We start from the raw sequence: 25,271 nt of genomic DNA, 5'->3' as shown, positions 1-25,271 counted from the left end.
ATGCATATATTGTACTATATTGTGCTGCACCTGCCTATATTTTTCTATGAAATATGCACCCGTGGGTGAGAGAAGCAAATGCAGCGTTAAGACAGGACTTGGTCTTCAAGGAACATGGCAGTTTCACTGTCCCCGGTGCACCCATCGAGACGTGCACTCATGCAGGTCTAGCCCTTATCACAAGGAGGACAGTTGCCACCCTTTTTATGAATGATTTGTTAGCACAAGCTCAAACACAGGCACAGCTGGACATTTCCAGATGCATGAACTTTTACAGTGCACGTTCTGTGGGTATTTATACACAGGGCAGTGCATGTGCCCCCTGCGGGTGCCTTCGATTAGAGCTCATCCACGCAAGCCACCGTGCACTGCAGGGGAGCCGGGGTACCTAATGCCCCCTGAATACTTCTCGATTGTGCCCATCAGTCTTTGCGGCAAAATCACCCTGCTGCTCCCAGCTAAAATGAAAGATGATGACTGAATGCTGTGACCCATAGGTTCCAGATTATATTCAAAGGCATTTCCAGATGGGGCTTGGATTTACTGACTGCACGCATGTGAATCATATGTGTCTGTCCCCCCAAACTCAGCTCCCTTTGATGCGCAGCAATTTTCTCAAGCACTTCTTCGAATGACCCTTCTTGCACTAAATCGTCAATTATTATTCTGGGGCATTTAAATACACAGAGGTGCAAATGTATGTATTTCCCGGTACACCTTAGGTAAGGGAAATAGATGGTATATGCCCGCGGTGTGTGTGAAACACATGAGTACTGTCACTCGTATCCAAGGAACGGCTGTGAGCCTCACTTGTCACACAGCAGAAGCCTATTACGATGCAATTGCCTGGTTGATTGTCAGACATAGTCATGTAAAGTGGCCAACCAGCTACCCATAGTGCCCACCAAGTCCCCTTCAGGGCCCACCCTGCAGAACAAAAGGAGTTACAAACATGGAGCTGCTGTGCTCTCACCAGGCAGGACACTATCTCACTAAGTGGGCTTCACCTTTTTACTTGTTTTACAAACTGGGGTTTGCATAACTGGTGCAACGTGTATAATACCTCTGCTTTTAAGATGGTTTTATTGGCAGTGTAAAATCTTGAATGCCCTAATGACAGCAACAACAGCTTTTACAATGATGTAATGTTCAAAACATAAACCGTTAACACTCTCTTAATAGTCCAAAACTATTCTTTTGTGTTGAAGTTCATTTGCAGCGAGAAAAGCACTTGCAATGAGGTTTTGATTTTAACCTGATACATACTGACAGCAGGGAACTACAATAACCAGGTTCCCCAGGCCACTATTTCCTGAAACGTCAGGTGCTACAGCCCCGAGCCCAGGCACTTTGGAGGCAAGCCAGTCTTCCCTGGTTCCACTGTTACTCGGTTGTGAGGTGTCTCTGCTCCTCAGTCTTGTCTACCGTGACTATTAAATTAAGTCTAGCACAATGGGTTTAATTAAATAGGATCCTCTATCACTGATGACACTCCACCTAAACCATCTGGCACTCATAGATCGACTTAAAAGGACTATCTTAGATAGTCACACAGCTAATGCAGAAGAGAGAGAAGTACTAGGTGTTCCCTCCCCCGCTAGCCCATTACACAAAGAGCTAGCTCCCACACTTATCGGGAAGAAAAGCGGCCCCCTAACACAAGAGGTTTTGATAACAGGAATCATACCTATTTCAAACACAAATGACAATGACAACAAAGTGTCTCTAGCTCCCAGTAAAACCACCCAGAAATGCATTGGACCTTCACAGACCAATAATGAGTCACGCCCAAATTCACTTAAAGTTGCCCTCATCGATACGCGATCACTGGTAAAACACGCACAAGACCTCCATGATTAATGTATCGTTCATAGTAAAATAGACATCCTCTGTGTGACAGAAACATTGATTCAAGATACTAGTGGACCTCTTATCTCCGAGGTCTGTTCTCCCGGTTACACATTCTACAATGCAGACCGCAAAGAGGGACGTGGTGGGGTGTGCCAATAATAGCCAGCTCCACGCTAGGCCTCTTCCCCGCCACTATCTCTTGTATCAACTGTGAGATCTTACATCTCAAAATTACACCAACATACCACCATTGTGTTAACATGTTGTTGATATATCTTCCTCCCCTCAATATGCCGGACTTCATTGAAGAAGTTCTGGGATTGCTAAACACTTTCAACAGCCCAAACTCATCTACCATTTTTCTGAGCGATCTTAACCGATGGAAGGAGACTGAGGTGATAATGAAGCATTACTTCTGGAAGCCGTGCTAAAATATAGTGCCAATTGTTAAGCCTACAAATACATTGAAATCTGTCAGAGGTTGTAATTTTAAGAAGGTGAGCCCCACTAATATACAAATAGTGGACTAAGCACCCTTTGGATGCTACTCGACCAGAATGGAAATAAAATTGGCAAATCCTACTGAACATTAATAGTGGACACCAAGAAAAATGTCTATAACACACAGATTGAGCAATCGTCTAACTCTACAAAAAAGCTCTTTAGCATTTTAAAATCATTAGAAAAACTCAAATCATCTGTGCTCCCAATATCAATCACGAATCAAGACTGTACTCGAATATCGCTAGCCTTTGAAGAGAAAATGTCCAAAGCAAGGAATAAAATACTAGCAACTCAGAGCACCACCATCATATCAGGGCTTTCAAATAACGGGACAGAGAATTCTTTTTCCAACTCAGGATTCTCGTTCTCTTTCATTTCATCGACTGAAAATGAATTTGTTGTTAGCTTCTTTGAACCCCACTGCTTGTCCTCTGAATCTTTTACCATCCAAACTGGTATTGGAACACAAAGAATTGTTTGAACCTTTCTTAACACAGTTTGTCAACGCCTCGTTCTGAGACCAACAAGTTCCACTAGACATCAAGAAAGCCAATGTTACTCCAATTCCCAAGAAATTGAATTTGGACCACACTGACCCAAGCAATCGTAGGCCTAACTTATAGTCAGTTCCTTCTTAAAATATCGGACAAGATTACCACCTCCCAGCTTATACAAAATAACAACAACCTACACAGCAGGCAGTCTGGTTTCTGCCCAGTTTATTGTACCGAGACTGCATTTCTGGACCTCCAGACCACATGTTAGACATCATCGACAGTGGGAAAGCAGGGATGCTGATTTTAGATCTATCAGTGGCATTCGATCTTGTCGATCACAAATAACTATTGGAGTGCTTGCAGCAGCAGGGGGATTGCTCATTGAAGGTGGTTAACTTGATTAAGTCATTCTTGTCCAACTGGGTATCCAATGTACAATGGCTTCACCTATAAAATATGGCATTCCCTAAGGAGCATCAATAACCCCTCCCCTCTTCAATCTTTACATGCACATCCTTTGCACACTGCTATAGGAGCTAGGGGTCTTTTTTACCAACTATGCCAATGACATGCTATTGGTCATCGAGCTAAGTGGTAATTGCCATCAGGACTCACTTACATTAAAACCTCTATCATGCCATTGAAAAATAGATGTCATTGAATTGGATCTACCTGAACCGCAATAAGACTGAGCCACTCATATTTAGATCACCACAGGCGCGGGCTAAACTAGATCCTGCCTACATTCACTTCACACTGCAAGGCAACACGATAATAAGACAATCCAGAGTAAAAACCCTGGGGTGGTCTTGGAGGCTTCCCAGACTCTCAAGTACAAAACTTTCAGAAAACATGCAACTACCACCTGAGGCTTCTTAGAACCATACAACCTTTAATCAACAAAAAGTATTTGGTGACAATCGACTGTGCCATGATTTTATCTAGATTAGATTACTGCAACAGCCTATTGAGTGGAGCATCAAAGTCTAATCTACGAATATGTCAAATCTTTCAAAATGATGCAATCCGCATAGCAATGCTCATTTCAAGAACAACTCATATTACTAATACCAGGAGAGATCTTCACTGGTTACCAGTGCAGCAAGGTATTAAGTTCAACATGGGCTTACTAATTCATTGCTCCCTCTATGGAAACTCCCTGGAGTATATCACGACTTTGATCTTGCCCTACAAGCATGTCAGAGACCTGCAATCCTCTTCCCTCACCTTATTGCAGGGAATGAGATTTAAAAGAGCTAGAGGCCTAGGGAGATCTTTCTGGGCCCTGGCTCCATCTTTCTGGAACTCCCTATCGATGTCCATCAGGGGGGTTTCAGATTGGAACCTTTTCAGAAAAACATTGAAGACTTACCTCTTCAGTTAAACTTTTTGTGCTTTGATCTTTCACCATTCCACCTAGGGCACTAGTTGCTCATGACCCATTGTTATGTTTCTCTACTTTGTGTCTATATAAGTGCCCCGATGCCTGCGGGTTTTCGGTGCTATAGAAATAAATAAATAAATTATGAGCAGACTAAACCCAAATGAAAACTGTGTTTGCAAATTCAGAGGATTTTGTTTCCTGGTTGGTTCCTGTCTGTCTATTCAGTCGTTGTTGCTGATGGGGTCCTTTTTGGGTGGCACTCTTGCAGACAGAACCATCTCTGCTAGATTGCCCCGTTGCATGGTTTGATAATGACACATTTCTAGTAGTAAAACACTATTCGGCTGACTATTTGGTTCTGGTACACCCTTACTTTTCAGCAGTGCAAAGTCACATTGAAGCATGCAAAACATTCCATAAATCGGGACCACAGAGTCCAGGTTCAGGGGCCTCTCTTCTCTATCCCTATTTTGGAATTAGGGTGGGGCTGGTTTTAACATTCTAAACCCACCCCTGGCCTGACGCAGTCAGGGAGTAGGTGGGTTGGAGAAGCGTTCACTGTGTTATGGTGAGACAGATGCAAACCCAGTAGTAAATTCAAAACATCTCTATTAAATTTATAGGTTAAGAAATCTAGAGATATCTGTCGTCCTTCCCTCACCTTCTCTCGTTCCTCAACAACTTCATTAGACCCTCCTTGCCTTCATATTCCATGGAACACTCAATACTACATCCAAAGGAGAACATAAGGCGAGTTTCTGCAGCTTCACTAGTAGTACTGATAAGGCAATACACTCAGCCCAAAGAATATCCTTATTTGCATCTAATCTACAGTGACTGAAACTGCTTGCACTGTTAATTATTATATGTTACAGCACACAGCAACAGCTTCCACTACTCACTGAGCACAAGGAAGAACATATCTTCTTATCATTCGAGTCCAGATGTCTCACATGTGTGTGGCCCACAATATGCACCACATTTTTCCGGTTATGCTCTGGCCCAGATGGGTGTGGTTAAGTACCAAAGCACATGGGGGATTTTCTGCATTGTCCCCGCCTCCAAGCTCAGCTGGCTCACAGGGGCAGTGCCCCTCCCAGTTCCTTCCAAGAGGAAGCCATTTACGACCTCCTGATTTAGCAATTGCTTTGAGCCAAGGGAAGTTCATTGTTCTGTTTCCCTGCAGTCCCAGGTACCCCTCCCCTGATAGCCCATGAACAGGGCATTAGGATTAGAAAAGTATCTACATATCTGTAGATACTTTATACATTTAAACACAGCGCTTTTAGAAACATTTACACTGTGCAGCTGGTTAAAGACACCACCCCATAATGAAAATAACAGTGTTAACAGTGTTTCTGGGCCCCAGAGGGACCATTAAATTGGAGGGTGGTGCCCAGACGTTTCCTGCAGATGTGTTAGTACTATACAAATGAGTAAAAACAATGCTTTCTTTATAGTAAAAGTCCTCAAACCTGCTTATCTTTAATATACCAATTGCATACCTACGAACAGGTGTTTACACGTGATGTATAATTTTCCACATGCTGATGCCACTAATAGCTATCTAGCTGTGGACAGCATGGTAAACAAGTAAAGAGGCAAGGGGAAGGAAGGTAGGGCAATGGTAAAACTGTGAGCCAGATACAAAATAAAAAATAAAACTAGTACAATTCCAAACTAAACCAAGTTCATTTTCCATTATCTGCTGACGTGTCTGTGAAAAGTAGAGAAGGGGATTTTAATCTTACTGGACTAATCAGTCGTCAGATATAGTCACTGATATCTTCATTGGTTGGGCTTCAGGCAGGAAGCTGAGGTAACTCTAATCCTTGGAGGTCCGATGGCACTGTGCACTTTTGAGGTCCTTGTGAACATTAAGGGGTTCTTGCTCAATTTCCAAAAGTGTATATAAATCTTTGTGACAGCTTTCTCAGTTATGAGGGTCTACAAGCTCAGTTTGCTCTGTTTTATGCACACCATCTTAAATGCCATTTGCTGTCCTATTGTCAACTAATGCAGCAACTTCAGAGCATGAATAATGTGGTCCAATCTTATGAGTCCTCGAACTAGTCCAGGGCTCTGTAACCTGATGCTCTCTAGATGTTTTGCACTACGCCTCCTATAGACAATCAGCCTTGACTATGCTGGTTAGGACTGATTGACATGTAATCCAAAACATATGGCCAGCCAAAGGTTGCAGAGTCGAAATGCGTTTTTCCAAATCCTTTTTAGGTACGTTAATGTAAACATTATTTTACTAGTCTTGATGTGATAGAGGTAGGGTGTGAAGTAATTCAGTTCCATTCCTCAAGCAGAGAAGTGTGACTTCCTTGAAGATGTGTATTTAGAATGAGAGATATGTCTTTAGGCCATTGCATTTACCTGCCAAATTAATGATAATAAGGAGTTGAATACAATACCCAGATTTATTTCTTTGCTTACAGGCATCATTGGTCCACTTAGAGATACAGGTCAGTTGAAAAATAGAGGATTCAGATTGATATATATACATGTAAAAACCAGCTGTTAAAGTCGGGTCCCGCAAAGGGAACTCGTAGTAAGGCGGTAAGGGTTTACCGGTACCGGTTCCCTTACCGGTACCGGTAAACCCTTACCGCCTAACGTGTAATGAGGCCCTATGTCAGCAAATGTGCTAGAGTTGTGTACCCTTGAATGTTTAAATTGAGGTCGTGCCTAATATACTTAAATAAAGGGCGGTCGTGCCTCCCACATTGAGAATCTGGGTGCCAGATTAAAGTAGGGATGTCAAGTAGGGGTCATGCCCAAAGAAGATGTTATACAAGGTCATTTCTAGCAATGGTTAAGGGATTGAGGTCACGCCTGCACTCAGATATATATGTGGCAGTAGTACGTTTCCCAATATATTTAGTAAGTGGTCTACAAGGTGGTAATGGTTAGGTTGCGCCAAGGACCATTGATTAGAAAAGGGAGGGTTCCCTGAAAGTTGTCATGGGGAGGTAGTGCCTACTGCCATGTATCCTAGGTGGGATAATGATTTACACAAAGATGAAGTGAGAGGTCACGCCTCCATTGGATGATGGTTGGGTCGCGCCTGAGCCATCACTGTTGTTTTTAGAGTAGAACACCCTCTTTAAAGGTGCAAAGTGTTGTGAGAATTTGTGCTGTGTTTTTGTGGGAAAAGAAGATATGTTGGAAAGTAGATTTGTTTATGTGTGTGTGTCTGAAATAAGAGAGGGCGATATGCTGTAAAGTACTTATCTGTGAATGCATGAGCTGTGAGAATGTTGGAGTCCTCTTGTAGAATGTTGTCCCATGAGTGTGTGTGAAGGTTCCAGCCTATGTCAGTTGGAGCTGGGCCTATCTGGGTGATGGGACCCAGTGGTGTCCTCTATTATAAGATCTTGATGTAACTAAGAATAAACCTTAATTGTTTGACCTACAAAGAGTTAGAAGCTACTTTTCTACAGTTTCCATGTTCCCTGCCCGTTGCCCTTTGTGTGCTTCGAAACACAATTTGCTTGATGTATAAGTGCCTTACAGATGCACATGAAATAAATAAAAGAAATCACTCTATGTAGGGGACACACACAGGTGGTTATAAATAAAGGGTAAGGAGTAGCAGAGGTACTGTCATGGGCAGGGGATGCAGGAGAAGAAGCAGGGATAACTAAGGGTGCAAACCCATGTACTTAAATGTTGCTGATATGGGGGCTTTGTTCATAAACTGGAATTAACATTAGGTCCACACTTGCCCTGGTGCACATAAGTATTCCTAAAAATGCAATTTTACACCAGCACAATGTTTGCTAATTGCCCTGGTGCAAAATGCTTGATATCATTTGTTTTTCCTTGCACTGAGGCCTTTTTGTCTTACTGCTACCTTGCAAAGTGTGCTTGACCTATTTCTGAGGTCCTTGTATGAAACTTGTAAAGGTTCACTCCCCATCTTACACACGCAAATCTAAAAAATATAAGACACCCCAATGGGGAATGAGACTAAGAGAACAGGTTGCAAGGTTTAGTTGCTCTATATAAAGTTGGCATCCAGAGAACTCTGCTGCCTCGAGAGCGCTCTGGCAAACATTACAATTACATGACAATATAAAGAAAAACAGCATCATAGATGATGCAGCTAACATAGGGTACTAGACCAGTGCATGATTGGATAAGCAATATAGGTACATATGTCCGTGTAGGCGCTGCTTCATCCAGATTGGTTGCCCAGTTGGTGGGAGGGTGAACATCACGTGGTCCGGCTGCCAGCATCCAGTAGGGGTGAGGGTTAGGGCTGTAAGTGACTTCAATTCAGCACTCCAACTAAGTCAATGCCTAGTCTGGGATGCCCAATGGAAGCCCTTATTTGTATATTTTTATGACATGTTCATAAATCTGAATGATGAACCCTTATATAATGCCCCTCTCTTTGAATCCCCCTGACCTCACTGAGCCAAGAAGTAGGTTTGTTTTGCAAATTAAAATGTTTATTTGAAAAATTAAACAATATATATATATCACACTTTTATGAATAAATTAATATTTGATAGCACTCTTATGAATATGACAGTGATTAACAGTGGATAATATTACAGTAGCACAATTCTTTAATTACTTAGGAGTTGGTATAGAAAGGATAATGTAGCAGAGAATACTTTGTATGGATTCAAGGAAAAGCAATGATGGAAAGAATGCAGCACAGAATAAACTGGATATGGTTTCAACAAGAGATAATCAGATCACGTTTTCCTCACTCCCCCCCTATGCAATATGAAGACATGGAAATGAGGGCACACAGGTTTTCAGGAATACAACCAGAAGCAGTTCAGTTCCCGTTTCCCCCAGCAACCTTAGAGGGATTATTTGAAAACAGAGGCCAAATACTTTTACATGTGATTTGCAATGAAGTGAAAAATAAGCTAAAAATTATTTTAATTCCCTATAGGAGATTCAGGGTAGGTGACAGCTACTTTGAATTAGTTCAAGTCAACACTAGCAATGATTCAGGAATGATTATCAGAGTGAAACAAAATTCAGCAGTTGCAAGCAAGAAGCAGCTATTTTTTTTACAAGTGGTGAAATGGAGTCAAATTGCAATTCGCTGCACTTTTTCTGAGTGTGTTGATCGTGATTACGGAAAAACTATAAGGAAATATCGTTCTGTGTTTGTCGGAAAGCTTAGATTCTTAGCTTTAAGATGACAGTTTAATTTCGCTTCTAGGACGTGCGGTTCAAAAGATGCGGACATTTCTGTGGAGGTAGATTTTCAGAAATGAAGTAAAGATTCAGAATGACAAATGACACTTTCACAGCTTTGAAATCACAGAATGGAAACAGGATTTCTATGCAGTTCTAAATAGGTTGAAATGGATGGGATGAGATTATTTTAGACTAAGAGATGACTATGCACAATTCTGGCTGGTTACTCACTCCTAATTTTGGACCGGAATGGGCCTTGGACTGCACTCTCGCCACGGGACGGTCTGTGCCACTAGTTCTGCTCACAGCATGGCCTCTGGTCTGGGTCTGGCACTGCACAGTGGTCTGGTCTGGGTCTGACGGGTTATGGATACAGCTCTGCTTTCTGTGTCTGGTTCTAGCCAGAAGCAGAAACAGCACAGCCCGGCTATTTTATTCTGATGTGCCCCTTGGACGTCTGGGGTAAAATCAGTTTACAAGATTGGAAGGCCAGCTGAGAAGAGTTCAGCTTGCTGTAGGCCCTCTTCAAAGTTGTGGAATCTGGAGTCTGGTTTTCTTGTGCAGAGCGTCCCGCCAATGTTCAGGTGATGAGTGAATCTGGAAGTTCCCCCACTAAGGCTTGCAATCCTTACCTATAACAGAAATTGCATCAACAAAATGGGTGTGTGCGTGGACACAACTAAGCCTGCCCCTCACAACTTATCATTGGCCAAAATTCCCCTCTCTCCCTCGATTGGGGGAAGGAAATGGAGTGTCATCGTGATGAGGTATGTTTATGGGTCAGAGAATCCTCCCCATGTCACTTTTCACACAAATCTATTTTTGATTCAAATGCATATTTATCTATGTACAATTTTTCTAATATTATATGTCCAGTTAACATATTTTCTGTAGCGCCAAACCATCCGATCCCTGTCTTTGTAAAATGTTGTATCCACTTCTGACAGAATTATGCCCTTTTCATCCAGAACACAATATCTAAATTTTTCCAGAATTTACACAAATGTGCGCAAGGAATATGGGCATCAGATGATGAAGTGTCAGATTTTTAAGTTTTAGTAATACCCTTTTTTGCGCTACTACCCCCAGAACATACCACAGAGTCCTAATACCTCTTAAAATGTGCACAGAAAAATCACAGGAATAATTATATTATTTATATATTTTTGACAATTTTGTACTATGAATTATCCATCTTTTTAAATTTATGCTCTGGCCCAGATGGGTGTGGTTAAGTACCAAAGCACATGGGGGATTTTCTGCATTGTCCCCGCCTCCAAGCTCAGCTGGCTCACAGGGGCAGTGCCCCTCCCAGTTCCTTCCAAGAGGAAGCCATTTACGACCTCCTGATTTAGCAATTGCTTTGAGCCAAGGGAAGTTCATTGTTCTGTTTCCCTGCAGTCCCAGGTACCCCTCCCCTGATTCAATCAGAGAGGTGTAATCTCCTTTTGGTGGGGGCAGCAGAAGGCAGGCCAGGCCTGTGAATGCAGTTGCTGGGCAAGTTTCAACTCCTGTCGGCGGTAGTTGCCGGGCAGAATTCAATCCCTTTAAGCCAGGCTTCAGCCAAATGTCACTTTTGTTTCAATTTTTCTTCATTCAAATCAAACTTACAATTTTTACACATGCAGCTAGAATGCTGATTCTAAGTTCAAAACTATGACATTTAAACAGTTGCAACCTATGTGACACTCAAAAGTAGGTCACTCATTTATTTTAAACATTTCGATTTTAGTGGCTTTAAATCCAATTTCACTTAAACTGCTGACATCCACAGCTCAGCCAGTTTTATTATGAACATTATTTTAGGCTCTTCATCTTTCCAGATTTTGTATGCACACAAGACTTCATTCTACCAGACGTCTGCTGGTGTTCAGTATGATTTTTGAATATCTTGCAATGTTTGAAATAGGCATTTTGAGCTTGCATTCAGAGAAAGAAAGGTGATTTCAAACCGCTTTTTGAGCTAACAGGCACTGCTGTTTTTCCTTTGGCACCACGTTTCACTCATGGTGCTTCTGGCCCATCACGCTCGCACTGGTGGGTGGCAGGTCAGGCGACCATTTTGGTGTGCGCAAAAACTGCACGGTTTTCCTGGATTCTGGCGCAAATGTGGGCTTTTCGGCCATCTTGGATTGTCTAAGCCCACACCACCAAATGTTGCAGCATAATAACTCAAACATGTATCAATACACCTGACAGGGCACAGTGAGATATGGCAGACACTAACTTAGCTAGCATGAAAAACTACCACTAGACACACTATAAACAATGATCATTAGTATACCTTTGAGTAAATCTTGGTAAACCTCTAAATTCCATTCATATAATCGTAACATCATTTATTAGGACTTATATAGGGTACCGGGCTTAGGGGTCTTGGTTGGCATGATAATCTTTGTTATGGGGTGGGCCTGTGTTCATCAAAACAGTCATGGGGCACACTGACATTTGTTCTAGGGTACAATATATGGTGACAGAGGTCTGGTTTTAGTAGGGGGCACTCTGGGGTGGGCTGCACAGCAGAGTCACTCTTCTGGTACATCAAGAGAATACCTTAGGAGGGCACAGGGTTATAGTGGCAGTAATTTTCCAACAGCGGGGGTAGGAGGGCACTGGTGGGTTTGTGAGATGGATGAGCTACAAGGCAGGATTCAGGCCGGTTCACACACAGGACAGTGTCTCAGAGGAAGAGTGAAATGCTACATTTGTATATTTGTTTCAATTATCCCCGGCGCATCTGTGAGAAAGGGCTTTCAGACAGAGTGAGAAAAGGTGGGGGCTATGAACGCGGTGTGCGCAGCACGGCACTGCGGAGGGGAGAGAAGTCTTCCCGTATTATTGAAGTGAGGCCTAGTCCAAAGATGGAGTTGAGGGCACAGAAAATGGAGTTCAAATGTCCCCCACAATAGCCCCGTTTGGTGCTAATGTTAGCATACGGGCAATGGAGGCGTCCCCCGCTATTGCACGAGCAAGTGGTCCACATTATACTGAAGGTGTGAGGGGGGCCCAAACGACCCCTCACTCCCACACAAACTGTATGTTGAAAGAGTTCTAGGATGTTGATGTAGCGCACCACCATACCAATGGAAGCAAAGAGTGTGTAGGCCTGCCAAATGGACACAAGAACATTCAATGCAATAGTGTTTGCAGGGCAATTTTTTACCTTTTCAATGTCCTGTGTGTGATGGCACCCATTTGAGACAGAGGCCATACATGAAGCAAACCTTTGAGAAACTCAGCATTCTACGTTTTGATTTCCGTTTGCCACATTATTATTTTTTCTGTACCTTCTCTGTGTTTCTCTACTCAATTTTAATTGCATTCATTTGTTTTTACTCATTAGGATTTGTTTTATTTTGTGGGATTATTTTGCACACACACTTTTAAATTGCATCCATACCTGTATGCACTTGGAGCACAATCTGAATTGGTGTTATTTATGTCCATTATTGAGACACAAACGTTATTTGTTTATATACTAGGACTGATTTACAAAGAGTGTTTCAATTAGGTTTTCCCATTGAAAAATGATTTTATAAATCAGGCCAATGTATTCTCAGTTTGTTTATGTTATTTATAACACATTTATCTCATTACAAATAAAAAGGTCTGGCTAAGGTTAAGATGGGCTAACATATGTAGGATATCTTTTGTGGAGAGTGCAAATAGCGCAACTGAACACAACTCGGGGAATTGTCAATGGCTACATAGTGTGAATGATCTCACTGTTCATTCATGACCATATGAAGTAAACAGCCACGCAAAAAACAAACAAAAACAAACAGGAATTCACTTTTGGGTAGTCCATCAACTGTCCTTGGAAGTGTTCATTCATGTACTTTCTTTGCTACCAATGCACTGTAGAAATCCAGTGTCCAAAGGCTGCGTACAAAGGACAAGTAGATCATGTATTGTGGTGGTAATCTAATGTGAAAACATGAATAACACTTAACAAACAAAGCCATCTAATACTAAAAAGTTGAACTGGTATCTTGATCAGAAAAGAACTGAAGAAGTGAAATGTTATAAATATTTGGGTATCTACTTCGATCGATTGCCCAAATCCCTCTGCTTGATCCATTTATCAGACTGTACTCTTTGATCTAATCAATCTTTGTTTGCTTCTCCTAATAACCGTACACATTTCCATGTTTTAAGATAGTCTCTTTGTTTAATTGGGCTGCCCCTAGGTCTTTGTAATGGGGTTATAGCACAGACAGTCTATTATCTATAGTCAGTTGATTGTCTCAATTAGAGTTTTTGTAGCAAGTAGAGTCATAATAATGCCATTGCCATGATTGTGTTTAATGTTTCCTCTTTTTATGCTCCAGCAACTTTTTGAATGTTAATCAAACCTGGACCCATCATTAGTAATACGTATGGCTTGATAGTTTATTGTATTGTATCTTGCAGGCAATGATTGGTTCATCCATAGGTTTCACAAATACTTTATTCCTTGCATGGTATAATGTACTATTCATAAGGTGAAGGATGGAAGACCATGGACTCCATTTTCACAGCCCCTGTTTTGTGCCCACTATTAAACCACCAGAGAAGGGGTCTGCAACATGTGATGCCAATTGTTTATGGCTCATATGATCCTTTAGCAGATGTTGGTTAGGGCTCAGTTGAGTTGTAGCCAAAACAACTGCAGGCCCCTACCCTAGAACAAAATGAACAGCTTCTCATATGAACTAACGTATCTCTCTGTGGGATAGCCCATACACAAAAATGCGTATGGGTTCAATGCTTATCACAAGCTCTATGGTCCAAGAGCATGAAATAAGATATGGTGTTCACCTATTCACTGTACCATTCTATGTTTATCACATATTTCGTTGTTAATTATTCAGAAAACCAAGAGGCTGAAATCCTTAAATTAAGTTCTTCAGTTAGGCAACCTGAAGACCAATTATCATAAAATCATGTTTTCTAGTGAACATTGATTGGAATGAAATTTAGTTGAGGCATATTTGGGTTACCACTGTTGAAGCTGTGCTCATTACATTGAATCCTGAAATTGTCTATCGAAAAAAAGCACATTTCAAAATCCATTGATGGGTTGTTGGCATTGTGCAAACACATACATTTAAAATGTACTGTGAGTGGAAAATATGATATTTTGTTGTTACTGGATACAATATCACATCTTAATTGTGTTAATTGACATCTTGAAGATTGTTGAAATAATCATTAGAATTTAAGCTTATCATGAATTAATCTTTAACACCCCGATGGGGCGGGCCGGATCAGGTTATTCTTTGCTACTAGTACCAACAGGTTGTGAATCCGGTGACCCGGGGTGCTGACAGCAATGTTTCTGTATGAATGAATGGGATGCCCCATTGCGGTGTCCCTTTTATTCATACAAAATACTTACACAAGATAGCCACCACGGAGGTGGAAGACAGGGCTTCAAGCAGAGGCCCTCCTCCATTTCCATGGTGGCCAGGAGTATCAAAGCAGGAGCGACAGTGGCGGGGTGCCGCCGCTGCTGAAGAAAAGAAGTTAAGTGAAGTATGGGTAGAAGGGATGTAAAATCAAACATTATGGGATGGTAAGGTGGGGGAAAGATGGTAGGGCAAGGGTAGCAGCCGTCAGGTTGCTCTGAATGCGGCCTCGATCGGTAGATTCAGCCCACATTCCGAGATACCTGATTGGTTACTCACTCCACCCCGAGTGCTAATCCATGTTCAAAACCAGTGCCTAGTAATCAGTTTACAGTTGACATTCGCAAGAAACAAACCTCTCCACAGATTCCTTTGCTCCATAAAAATCATAATGACTGATTTGAACAGAAGATTTTCTGATCGGAGGCTATGCTATGAATTTGGATTGTTACTATTTTGCCACTTACTTCTTCATTGCATTTTTCTTGTTTTGAATCATCATTTTTGTTTAACATCTCCTTTTTTTAATTTTAGAGTTTCTTTATCCTCTTACAACATCAAACAATTTGTCATTTTTGTCTTTCTTCATCAGAATCAGAGAAAATGTATATGGATTACTGGGTAAAGAGAACCCTAAAACATGGCACATTTCTCAGTCAATGGGATTAGGAGGCTCACATTGAACGATCAAGATGATGGGTTCAGGAAAAGGAAATTCTCGAGGACAATCACAGATGACCTTTAGAAAGATGCCTAGGCTGCCTCGCCTAAACATAACTCTGATCACTATCACTAAACAGGTACCATTTCTGTTTTTGGATTAATACACATATATTTAGTGTTCATGGTGTTCAAACATGCAAATACAGCATCCTAAAAGATAGCAGAGGGACATTTTGATTCTCGTTGAAGAAGCAACATATTTGTAGATTTTTAACATCTGGAAAATATGTGAGGCAGTGATTTTGGCCTGAGGTGAGGAATACAAAGAAAGAAACAAAGCTGGCACTGCAACAGTTCTCTCTCTCCAGGTAATCAAGAAGGCACATACAATATATCTGGTTATCCCAAATCAGCATCTAATATCTTATGCCACAGTACATACTACCAAATTGAACCACATATTGTAAAGTGCTACTATATGTGTCATATTATTAATTTTCCAGTAACCTTATGTTATGTACACATCCTTACATTTTTAACACCTACTTTAACTTTAATATACAGAATTATTTTAAATGATACGTTAAGGTCCATTTACATATTTCCTGAAGAGATTTGTCTGTAACAACATGTTTGAGTGCCTGCTTTGTGTTTTGTCATTTTCCTATGTATGCATTGTTTAATGTTTTGTTTGAACATCCATTAATACGTGTTGTCAGCAGTGTGGCATTTGTGAAATAATAGATGTGTAGTTTCCTTTTCAATTATGTGGCTTAGACCATTGATCCAACAATTAATAACATTCATTTGGGTTTTCAGAAACGGCAAATAATTTGCAAATTATCTGACTTGAAATTCATCACTTGTGATAAATTCCCCTTATTTTCTCTGTGGATATTCCTAAACCCAGATTTTTATATAACTGTTAGACAATTTGTATACTGAATGATTAGTAATGCTTGTTTAATTAAATCATATTTCACCAGTTACATCTCAATGAGAGAAGGGTAATGTCACTGGATATATTTCATACACTCTGTTAAACTGAATTAAACATAGACAAAATAGCTCCACTCTGCTGTGACCTGGTAGCACATCCATGTTAACATGCAAAGAATGTACAAGACATTGTTTTTTTGTTGGCAAATTACTATTTTAGGGGAACTGGTGGGGATATGGGGAATTGCAGGACTTTACTTTCACACATTTCCTAAAATAAATGCATAACTTTGTAACCTTCACACATTCATGTGGTATTTTCTTTTTTTTCCTAAGTACATATATACCACAGTTCTAATCTGTGGCTCATTAAGCACACATATATTATACACATATATTATATTAGTGGAAGAAATGGTGCAGGAGAATGGCAAAAAAGCCCTGTTATTGGCCCTTCTAAAACAGCTGTAATGAAAAATATGTCTACTAACACTTGGTAGCACATCACTGGGACATCTGTCTGGAGAATGATTCCTGAAAAACAAAAAAAATGATTATCCCCCTCATGAAGTAACTTCAAGTAACTCCTGCCTCTTCTACTCATAATTGCTTTTCTATTTTTGAATCTTGTTTACGTCAAGATCAAATCTGGCAATGTTCTGGCCCCTGTCATTTTCAATTGTATAATTTTTGAAAAAGTGCAACCTACTAACTGTCTCTAACACAAAGTTATTCATTGAAGAATGTGTTCGTTCTCAAATATGTTATTAGTGATCCCTTTATGTATGTTGGTCTAAACATTTCTTCTTGCACTTCTGTCCCCCCTTCATTCTTAAATAAAATGGCTACCCATTACGCTTCACTTAGGGCTTTATATTATATGCATTTATTTCAAGTGAGAACATAATTTAGCACCTACTTGTCTGACCTCTTTTCTATGCTTACGTATGTTTCCATACTCAGCTGATGCAATTTATCATTGTTAGGCTGTCCACTGCTGTCCAAATGGCAAAGTGCACCTCTGTGTGCCCTTCCACTTCAACCAGATCTATCATTTCAACAAACCGAATGAACATGGTTCTAGGCAGTCATCTTCACCTTCCACTATTTCAAACATTAGGAATAATTTCAAGTTACTTCTTTCCACCCCCACTTGTCTTTCAACAGGACACAGCGGTCCCAGTTAATTACCAGCTCAACGTTTCTGTCGCTAAAGAGCAGAACACTGTAGGACGAATGCCTACTCATGATCTAAAACTGAAAGTAGATGCTCTAATTATGCTACTACATAATGTAGTATTGTTACTGTGATTGTTAGCATATGCCACACTTACATATAATTGTGATTATTAACATATGTCACACTCAGATGGAATTGTGAGTTAGCATATGCCACGCTTACATAGAATTGTGACTGTTAGCATGTGCCACACTTAGATGGATTTGTGATTATTAACATATGCCACACTCAGATGGAATTGTGATTCTTAGCATGTGCCACAATTAGATGGAATTGTGATTACCATGTGCCACACTTAGATAGAATTGTGATTATTAGCAAATGCCACATCTAGACGTAATCGTGAACATTGGCCAGCGTCGCATCTAGATGGGATCGTGAAGGTCAGCTTGTGCCACACTTAGAAGTAATTATAATTATTAGCACATGCCACACTTGGATGGAATTGTAAATTTTAGCATGTGCCACACCTAGACGTAATCGTGAAATTTAGCCAGCGTCGCACCAGATATGATCATGAAGGTCAGCATGTGCTACACTTAGATAGAACTGTGATTATTAGCACATGCCACACTTAGATGGAATGGTGAATGTTAGTATGTGCCACACCCAGACGTAATCATGAACATTACCTAGCATCGCCTATAGAAGTAATCGTGAACATTAGCCAGTGTCGCCTCTAGACATAATCGTGAACATTAGCCGGCGTCGCCTCTAGACCTAATTGTGAACATTAGCCAGCGTCACCCTTAGACGTAATCGTGAACATTAGCCGCTGTCACCTCTAGACGTAATCGTGAACATTAGCCGGCGTCGCATCTAGAAGGGATTGTGAAGGTCAGCATGTGCCACACTCAGATGGAATTGTGATTATTAGCACAAGCCACACTTAGATGGAATTGTGAATGTTAGCATGTGCCACACCTAGACGTAATCTTGAACATTATCTGGCGTTGCATCTAGACGTAATTGTAAATGCTAGCCAGTGTCACATCTGGATAGGTTTAAAATGTCAGCATGTGTCACACTTAGATAGAATTGTGATTGTTAGCATTTACCCAATTAACCAATCCACTAACAATTTCATCCCTCTGCGTATACCTCCCAAACTCTAACCAAACACAACCACATGCCTATGACACAACAACAATCCATATAAACTTCACTACACTACAACAACAACACAAACCACACATAGACTCGCACAACAGCGCACAGTGAATACCGACTGGAAAAAACCCCAAGCCTAGCCAACAGAATTCTGGGTTGAGGCCGCCAACAGCACATCACTGCTCTCTTGCACTTTTACAGCTTATTCCCACTAACTTACACCCCCTACCTTTTCAGAGGCCCCAGGGGACCACTCCAGTGGTGATAGTGTGCGGTACAAATATCCTTTAACATTAACATTAACATAATCTTATGCCATCTTGGGAACTCGCCAATGGAATGCAATTTCACGTCTACAAAGACACGCCAAAGAGGCCCAGGTAATCAATGGATTAAACTTAGATACTGTTCTTAGGCCGCTCATACCTCTCACTCCATCTGATACAAATATGCTTTTTAAATGAAAAAGAAGACAGTTTCCTATGTGTGTAGCCTTTTCAATGACCATTAATAAGTTACAGGGACATACGACCCCTTCCTGGAAGAGATCAGTGGTAATTCCAATATTTAAGAAGGGGGAAAGAAGTGATCCAATGAATTACTGACCAATATTAACCTTTAATATATGCTAGAATTACATATGTTATGCCAGGAACAGCTAGTATTAGTATATATTGTATCCCTAGTTTGAAATGTTTCATTTGTTTCCTAGTGTGCAGTGTCCTGCACACACAGCATGACTGAAAAGGCAGACTGGTGCTGATGGTGGCAGATGGGGTTGATTGGGAAAGGGTGAGGGGTCCAAGGCATGGTCTTGGGCCCTGGGAGCAAGCAGTGCCATTATGGGCAGTGGAGCAGCAGGAAGAATTACTCCATTCTTGGGAGTCTCAGGAGGATATCTCAGGGACAACGTGATCACCTTGGAAGCAAGACGACACAGAACAACACAGGTTCGATCCCCGGGTCTGTGCTTAGAAACCTCTGGGTATTAAGTATGTTATAAATAACCTATCATTTCATATAATTCTTTCCCAGTTGCTACCAAAACAGATCCCACTCTCCTACAATTCAAGAAGGACATGAAGACCCTTCTATTAAAAGAGTACCTAAGGACCCTCTACTGGAACACAGATACATCTAAACTTGCCCCTCGACAGATAACCACTATCCACCATTACCCATATACATACCTCAGTCTTCCTTCAACCCTACACCTTAGAATATGGATAACTCCCCTAGCCCCATTTGTCCCATGGTTCTTTATAACTTTGGTCATATGCATTGGTTTATTCACCTGATTAAACCATTTGTTTACATTGATTTTCTATTTTGGCATTAATGTCTGAGGGGAGCGGGGGACTTCGAGGGGCTTTGCAGCTCAGAAGAGAAAAGGCACCTGGGATTGGAAGGGTTTGCTTTGACACTCTAGGGAGGTGATTGTGTCTGAAATTGAGGCGGTGTAACAATCACAACTGTCACTTGCAAAGGGGGAAGGGCACCTTATGGTAATCTGTCATGCCTTTGTATCGGTATCATTAAACAGCAGCACATGTATTTTTATTTTAGAATTTTTTTTGTCTATAGAACCCTTATTTGTTCAATTTTTAATAAATGAGTAGTTTGTGTAAAGGAGGCTCTGCAGGTAATTTGTTCACCCTTGCACCAACTGCAGCAAAAGGAGAGTATACACTACATTTCCTTGGAATTCATCAAAAATTCGAAATGGTTAGCAGGGAACAAAGTGATGATTTGTACATATATTATAGTTGACTTTTTATCTTATACTGTTTTTATACGTTTCCTTTTACAGTTTAATATATATTGCTGTACACACGTATTTTGGAAGGGGTTTGTGGCTGCATGAAATTGTATTGAGGATGACTTCTTACCCAATCCATAAATTGGTAGGTGGATACATTAACAAAATTGGGAGTACAAATTAAAGAAGGCTACAAAGTCCTAAGTAGCCGTTTTTTGTGGAGAAGTGGATTCACAAGCAATGTCCCTGGATGGATGAGGAGGGTTCAGGAGTCAAACAGCTTTTTTTTCTTTATGTTTTAACAGAAACATGTTTTGCCTTTTCCTGAAGAACAGTTTATTATTGACTGCAGTAAGAGTGGTGGGGAGTTCTTCCATAAAACTGTTCCCCAGCTGTATTCCCAGATCTCCCTCCATATTTCTTTTCACATAGCGGCAGTGAAGGTAAGAGTCATGGAGCCTGGTGATCTTAGGATCCTGGTCTTGCCAGTGCTTTTTAATTATTTGTTTGAGGTACCCTTGACAATTTTAACACAATGCTTGGTGGATTTTACATAGGTCTTATTGGGTTTGGCATAATTATCCAGGGTAATACTGCCACACTCAATTACTGTTACTCCATGCAGTACTTATCTTTTCACAGGAATGTTCTAAACTATTTAAAGAAGTAGTTATTCACCATTTGGTAGTACCATTAACTTTCATTGGGTTATGGGTATTGAAACATGCAGTAATACAACAAGAGTCAAAATGTCATAATTCCTGCTTTTGTTGAGGTAATTACTTCCACTCAAACACATGTGGGGCGGATAAACAGGTGGTGTTTCCAAATACAACCTATTTTACCACTACTGCCAAACTCATTATGACACCCAAAGTAATGATGAAGAGTTGTCTAGGTAGACAATTGCCCCTGGAAGGATTATCTTTTTAAAGGAAAGAAACTCCTGTTTAAGTGAATCAAAGTTTTAATTCAAAATATAAAATTCTGAATTTATCCGTCTATAGGTTTTAATTGATAATGCCAATGCACCCTCTAAATGTGTTTCACAACTAAATGAAGGCTCATCAGGAGGATTTCTAGAAAGTTACTCCTACCATTCACTTTATAGATAAATTAGTGCATCAAATCTTACATTTCAAGGTGTGGCTTAATATGCTTTCTTGATAGATATTTGAATCAATTGCCCTTTTCATCAATTTTCTCATTTCTAAAATTAAGAAGAAAAAATATAAGTTAACTGTGAGTGGGTTTAAAAAATATGTTACGAGTGACAAAATAGGTTATAAAGAAAATATAAACACTCACCAGGGAGAAATTCAAGAATAGTCAAATAGAATAGTTGAATAGCTCTCGGCAGTATCTCAAAGTGTATGAAAATCTATGGTCAGTGAGATTTCAGGTCGGTGAGATTTCCTCGGCTGATCTATAGTTAATTCAAAATTAAAAGTAATTCTAAAACTGGTTATTGGCACATACAGATACATTTCCTACCTAGATATTGGTTAAGTGTTGGCCGTGATAGTCCAGCTCGGATAAGAATGCCGTTTTGCACTAATTCCAGCACTCTAAAATGACACACAGTATTTATACTGGGCTTGGCATAGTCACATGTATGTTTAGCACAACGACATCACTGCGTAAATGTGCATCGTGATGTCATGAAGAGCATAGCTGCAATAGCCATTTTAAAGATATATAAGACTGTGCCTTATCGGAAAATCTGGAACATTATTAAAATATTTTGTTGCAATATTGCAGATACATTACACAAGGTGATACATCCATTAAATTATGCCGAACTGTTCAATTTTATAATGTTGGTGTTTCTTGGAACGTACAAATCCGCAGACTACATTCTGGCTGTCTCCAGGTGTTAAATAAGAGAATGTGAATGTGTTAAATAGGTAGGAGGTGGGGTGAGCAGGGAAGAAGGAATGCTAATGATTTGAAATATGAGACCTGAAATTATATTCAAAGCAGATGAAAAAAGATAAACTATTTGAGGGTGTACAATCAGGATAGATAATGGCTAGTGAGGGGCTGTGGCTAGATAAGATGAATAGACAGATGTATGTTTTGTGAATTAAATGGAAGATGGCGATGGAAGTGTTGGAGCAGATGTTGCTTGGGATGGCGTACAGGCTCTGAGTTTTAGGAAGTGTGTGGCAATCCAGGTAACGATGTTGTAGAGCCAATTGAGGGGGGTGGAGGGACTTGAAGTATATTTCAGAGTTGCCTGCATATTAATCATAGTTGATGTTGTAGGTGCGTAGGGTCTGTCCAATTGGTTGAACAGAAAGTAAGATAGAGAAGATTCTTGTGGACCCCTGTATTTGACTGTGGTATGATTTGATTGATAGCGGGGCATGGAGGCAAAAAAGGGTCCTGTCAGTGAGGAAGGATATGACCCAGTCAAGAACAGTGCCTGAGATGTTTAGATGGATGGGGTTTAGAACGATGTTGAAACATACAGAGTGGTGAAAGGAGGACCAGCAGGACTGTTTGTTCTTTACCAGTGATGTTGCAGAGTTCATCCAGGTTGTGAAGATTTGAATTTATAGTGATGTGGTTAGGGCAGAAACCTGATTTATTTTATATTTATTTTATTTGCAATGTGCTTGAACATCACCCGTGGGCATAGAAGCGCAATGACAAGGCAGACACCATGCAACAAAAGCAGATAATTTGCAGGACATAACATCATTAAGGTTCTTTACAGAGGTTATTCAAACAGAAGGGTCTTGAGCTTGCGCTTAAAGACTGATAATGCCCTGCAGAGTCTTAGGTCAAGGGTAAGGGCATTCCACAACCGAGGGGCTGCCACAGAGAAGCAGCCATCTTGTACATGGGATAGCTTGGCTGCAGGTTCTTCCAAAAATCCTGTGTTATTGGTTTGTAGCGTACTCCTGACTGGCAGCCACCTTAACTGTTTAGTCAAATATGACAGGCTTTTCCCAGAAAGCCATGCATGCGTAATGCAGTGTCCTAAATAGGACCTGCTTTTGTACGGGCAACCAATGGCATGACCTTCTTACTGCCGACACATGCTCCATTCTACAAAGACCAGTGACTGCCCTGACTGTATTATTTTGAACTACCTGCAGTTGATTAACCTCTGTCTTTCCAATGCCCTGAAGAAGGCTGGCACATTGCACAGGCTCTGCTGTGTCAAAGAATAGTCTAACCTACACCAGTATCTTAACATAACAGTAAGCTCGAGACACAGGACTGCTGACAGGAGCTTTAATTGTGAGCTCTGAGTCCAACACTGTACCCAAAGTTTTAACATTCGCAAGCATTGTCAAATAACAATCAGCAATTTAAAAGGTAGCGTAGGCAGGATCTATTTTGCACAGCTTGGAGGTGGCACCTACCAACATAATTGGAATGGGATGAGCAGGTTGTTTGTTGTTATGTGATGCAGTGTGATGTTGGAGTTGGAGAGATATGCTTGCTTGATGAAGTGGAGATTTGTCCGGTTTTTCAATTTGAAGGCACCAAATGGCATACAATCGGAGTGCCAGTCATTTCATTTAAGTGCCTTGCATGATGGATGTCAGCACCTGCGCATATGAAGTTGATATTGGAAAAGACAGAAACAGTTTCACTGTGCATCAGCCACAGCTGTTTTAACTGCTATGGGCACACTTGTAAAATCCCTACTGCATTGACATACAAGGATTACCATGTTATTTGGCATAATGCCCATTCACACTGCCTTCTGTATGTTAACACATTTTGCATATATTAAACCATAGAAAGACAGTGGGCCTGATTCATGGAATGTTTTCCTATGTGTTTGCGCCATATAAAACACTTCCATGAATCAGGCCCAGTGTATTTCCATGTGTCCTGTTGGGTGGCAGAAGGGTACAGTGTTGAACTATGACATGATGGCGGACTTCACTTAACAGGTTTCAATCCTAGGCAGGGCTGGCTTAGACATTCATCCTTCTGAGGGTGAAACATTGAATACCATTTAAATGGGGTAATGATAACACCTATTACACAGCTTTAGAAGAGTATGTCTGTTAGGCGGAAACCTGTGCAGTTCCCTCTGGGACCACTGCAAAAGATTTAGGACTACAGGTGTTGCGATGAACCCACTTGGTAGCCGTCTGTACCACACAGATTCAATTGGTAGCTGTGGCTGAGCAGTCAGACTTCTCTCAAGAAAAGTTGGTCAGTATAGGGAGTATACAAGATAGGGCAATTCTTCGCAGCAAAACAAGTAAGCACGCAACCAGGCTTAGTATAATGATAGTAAGTTATTTATTTATAACAGAACGTCTATAGAAAATACTAAAGCAAATCACGGCAAACAAATCAAAATACAATTACTCTGCAGAATGGAATTAAGCTCAATCCCCCGAAACACAATATCGACAAATCTAGGTTCTACGGCACCACTTATTTTCAGACAGAGGTGTATACCTCAACCCAGATGACACTCGAATATTTAGTGAGGAAGGGAGAGAAGAGATAGGCAGGTAATGAAGTCAACACGGTTCGTACTGAAGCAGGTAAAAATGCAAGGCAGGAAGGCATTAATCACATTAGATCACAAAGTTCAGCGGCCAGGCCCACTCGGCGAGAGGCAAGGCACGATGTCCTAGAAAGTCTCTACTGACGATGCACTCATGTCTTGGTTAGCAAATTGTTTAGCGACAGGTTGAACCAGTTCAGAACAAAGAGTGAATAAAGCTTGGAGGCAACCCAACGGAACGGAGAGGAATCAGATACCTCACACGAA

General features: G+C 40.8%; 1 protein-coding gene across 2 annotated transcripts in view; it reads left to right on the top strand.

Annotated features, from left to right (window-relative positions):
- Positions 1–25,271, top strand: part of ZNF804B (zinc finger protein 804B) — a 1,261,227-nt gene that overhangs the window by 763,950 nt on the left and 472,006 nt on the right. Inside the window, exon 2 of one of the 2 annotated variants that reach the window (XM_069648409.1) lies at positions 15,397–15,604. The exons of the other annotated variant lie outside the window; for it this stretch is intronic. Within the exon in view, the coding sequence (XP_069504510.1) occupies positions 15,497–15,604 (108 nt within the window). The 5' untranslated portion in view covers positions 15,397–15,496. The remainder of the gene's footprint in view (positions 1–15,396; positions 15,605–25,271) is intronic. 2 annotated transcript variants of the gene reach the window in all.

The sequence above is a fragment of the Ambystoma mexicanum genome, chromosome 2q, assembly GCF_040938575.1.
Source record: "Ambystoma mexicanum isolate Mex_15411 chromosome 2q, UKY_AmexF1_1, whole genome shotgun sequence".
In the NCBI taxonomy this organism is placed as follows: Eukaryota; Metazoa; Chordata; class Amphibia; order Caudata; family Ambystomatidae; genus Ambystoma; species Ambystoma mexicanum.
This window is presented reverse-complemented; position numbering and strand designations above follow the sequence as displayed.